The sequence below is a fragment of the Arachis ipaensis genome, chromosome B06 (genome assembly GCF_000816755.2).
Source record: "Arachis ipaensis cultivar K30076 chromosome B06, Araip1.1, whole genome shotgun sequence".
Lineage (NCBI taxonomy): Eukaryota > Viridiplantae > Streptophyta > Magnoliopsida > Fabales > Fabaceae > Arachis > Arachis ipaensis.
The window spans coordinates 83804921-83807895 of NC_029790.2; the positions used below are offsets into that span (position 1 = coordinate 83804921).

The 2975-nt window shown below is 38.2% G+C and overlaps 2 protein-coding genes across 2 annotated transcripts; both read right to left on the bottom strand.

Moving 5' to 3' along the window:
- On the bottom strand, nt 1715-2050 carry LOC107646999. The gene has a single exon (XM_016351138.1). The coding sequence runs from the start codon at nt 2048-2050 to the stop codon at nt 1715-1717; it is 336 nt and encodes a 111-aa protein (XP_016206624.1).
- LOC107646998 lies at nt 2057-2686 on the bottom strand. Its single transcript, XM_016351137.1, has one exon. It carries the CDS (start codon nt 2684-2686, stop codon nt 2057-2059), a length of 630 nt encoding a protein of 209 aa, XP_016206623.1.

The following is a 2975-nucleotide window of genomic DNA, read 5'->3' on the forward strand; positions in this document are numbered from 1 at the left end:
ATTACCACCATTGAACTTTATTCTAATTCCTACTACATTGGACAATCACCTTCTATTTCAAACATTTTCTCTTATTGATGCTGGAAGGAAACAAGACAGAATTTAATGCAGATGAGTAATAACAAGTATAATGCAGATCCTAATAAGAAATCTACTAAGATATGAAAGTGCAGAACATAAAATATTTTGAGGCATATCATGTTTCAGATATGCATCATCCTTATTTAATTAAAACTATAAAAGGGACTCCACCACATCTAGTTGTTGTGCTGTTTCCCTCTACTGGATTTTCCTTTCTTCTTTGGCTCCTGCTTCCGCTTCTTGTTTGTTTCTTGGGGTTCTTCAACAGGGCATATACGATCCCAAATGTGGTCTACCTGATCCCAGAGCCTAGCATCCTTCAATCCTTGTTGCATGTGTGCTGCATTTTTCTTGGCTTTTGCTCTCTGATGGTCTACCAATTCTTGGCATTGAACATATGGCTTGATCTCTCGGTTCAATATTGGCATGCCACAGACTACATAGTCTAACTTTGCTTGAGTTTCTATATCATACTCCATTCTGTCCAAGTACCTATGCTCTCCAATTGTATGATATATATTCTTCCATTGGTAAAGATTTTGGATGTACTCTCCTTGCTTGGCTTGTTGTAAGGACAATTTATTAAATGATTCTTGAGAGTACGCCGATTGTTCCCTTTGCCAATCAAGAGTTATTGCTTGAAATTCTCTCTGTTGATCCAACATCTTGAGCTAGAAGTTTTCTTGTTGTTCCATCATTTACTGCCGCCAATGCTCTTGTTGTTCTTGGGCTTTCAGGTACTGCTCTTGTTGCTTCAAATATTGCTCCTGTTGTTGCTCTTGTGCTCTCATATATTGTTGAGACATTTCTTCAATGGCTCTTTGCATTTGGCTTAAGTCCATTGCACTAGAAGCTTGTTCTCCCTCCATTTGTAGTCTCCTTTTTCTTCCTTGAGTTCTTCTCTCTTCCTGGGTTTCAGTGATACCATCCATTTTTTGCTTGGTGATTTATGGGAAACCTAATGAATGTCTATGATAATTAGTATATTTATTATAAGGAACATTTTATTTTCTACTTTAATGCAATAAACTCATAAAATGATGCAATATATGGTTTATCTATTCATGAATTTGAAGCTTTGAGCAAAAGTGATTTTCTTAAAATTCATAGCATATGTAGACACCAAACTTAATGTTTGGCTATATATTTCAATGGAATGAATGAGTATATATCCTAAAATGGTTTTATGATCAGCATGCTTGAAAAGCTCTTTTAAAGTGCCTTTAGGCACACCAAACTTAGGAATCAAACATATGCTTCAAAATGATGTGTGCAGTTATCAAATCTGCTCATGAGAGCTCAAAATTATGCTAGAAAAACCATTAATTATTGAAATTAAAACAAAAGCAAGGATATTAAATCATGGGTTGCCTCCCATGGAGCACTCTTTTATTGTCACTAGCTTGACATTGGGTCCTTGTTAGGGTGGCTGATGATTATGGTGCCTTAGCTTGTCCCCTATCACTGTGAGCCTTCTTCCTGTGCCTTGATGATCAATTTCGATATGCTCCAACGAGAGTATCTTATTAACAGTGTAATAATCATCAGTTTGTGGGCCTGTCTCCAACTGTTAGTATATCAGTTGCACTTTGTCTCCTTTAGAGAACCCTTCAGTTGGGATTCTTTTGTTTCTTCATCCTTTTGGAATCCTTTTCTTGCTCTTCTTTCCTTTCTTTGGTGGCTCTTCTGTCTTTACAACAGGCTTTATATCAGGGTCTGTCTTCCTTATGATCAACTCCTCACTTTCTTCCTGCCTTCTCTTCTCATTCTTTACATCTTCCTTTTCCTTTTGTTCTTCTCCATTGTTTGTCTTTTGCTTTGAAGGTGAGCTGATTAGTGCTTCATTGGGTTTTTCTTTCCAATGTAAATCTTCTTCTTCAACCCTCATGCAGCTTTTCTCTTCAACAGTATGCTGTATTTCCTGGAAGACATTTAGAGTGATCTTCTCATTATTTACCCTCAAAGTCATTTTTCCTTATTCCACATCAATGATGGCCCTTGCTGCTGCCAGGAAAGGTCTTCCCAATATAATAGAGTCATTCCCCTCTTCACCTAAGTTCATGATTACAAAATCTGCTGGAAATATGAATTTCCCTACTCTGACCAAGAGATTTTCAATCACCCCCTTGAGAATTACCAGAGATCTATCCACTAGCTCCAATGACATCTGTGTAGGCTTTACTTCTTCTATAGATAGCCTTCTCATCATAGACAAAGGCATTAGGTTGATACTGGATCCTAAATCACACAGTGCCTTGTCAATGATTATGTTACCAATGGTACAAGGCAAGAAGAAGCTCCCAGGATCTTTGAGTTTTGGTGGGAGGCCTTCTTGGATCACCGCACTGCATTCTTGTGTCAAGATCACTGTCTCTTTTTCATTCCATCTCCTCTTCTTGTTGATAAGTTCTTTTAAGAACTTTGCATACAAGGGCATTTTCTCCAATGCTTCAGCAAGAGGAATATTAATTTTCAGCTTCTTGAAAACCTCTAGGAACTTCGTAAATTGTTGATCTTTGAGCTCCTTCTGTAATCTTTGAGGGTATGGCAGAGGAGGGGTGTAAGTCTTCACTATCTTCCTCTGTTCTTGTGATTGCTCCTCCATGACTTGCTTTCCCTTCTTTGAAGCTTGTGGTTGTTCCTCTTTCTTCCTGAGCTTTTCTTGGTCCTTCTCCTTAAGTGTCACTTCTTCCTTGCTGATGGTCTCATCATTCTCAGCTGGCCTCTTGTTAGTTTCTTTGTCATTTACCAAAGTTCTTCCACTCCTTAATTAGATTGCTTTGCATTCTTCTTTGGGATTGGGAATGGTGTCACTTGGTAATGTATTGGGTGCTCTTTCAGCCACTGTTTGCTTGGACAATTGGCCAATTTGCCTCTCTAGATTCCGCAGTGAA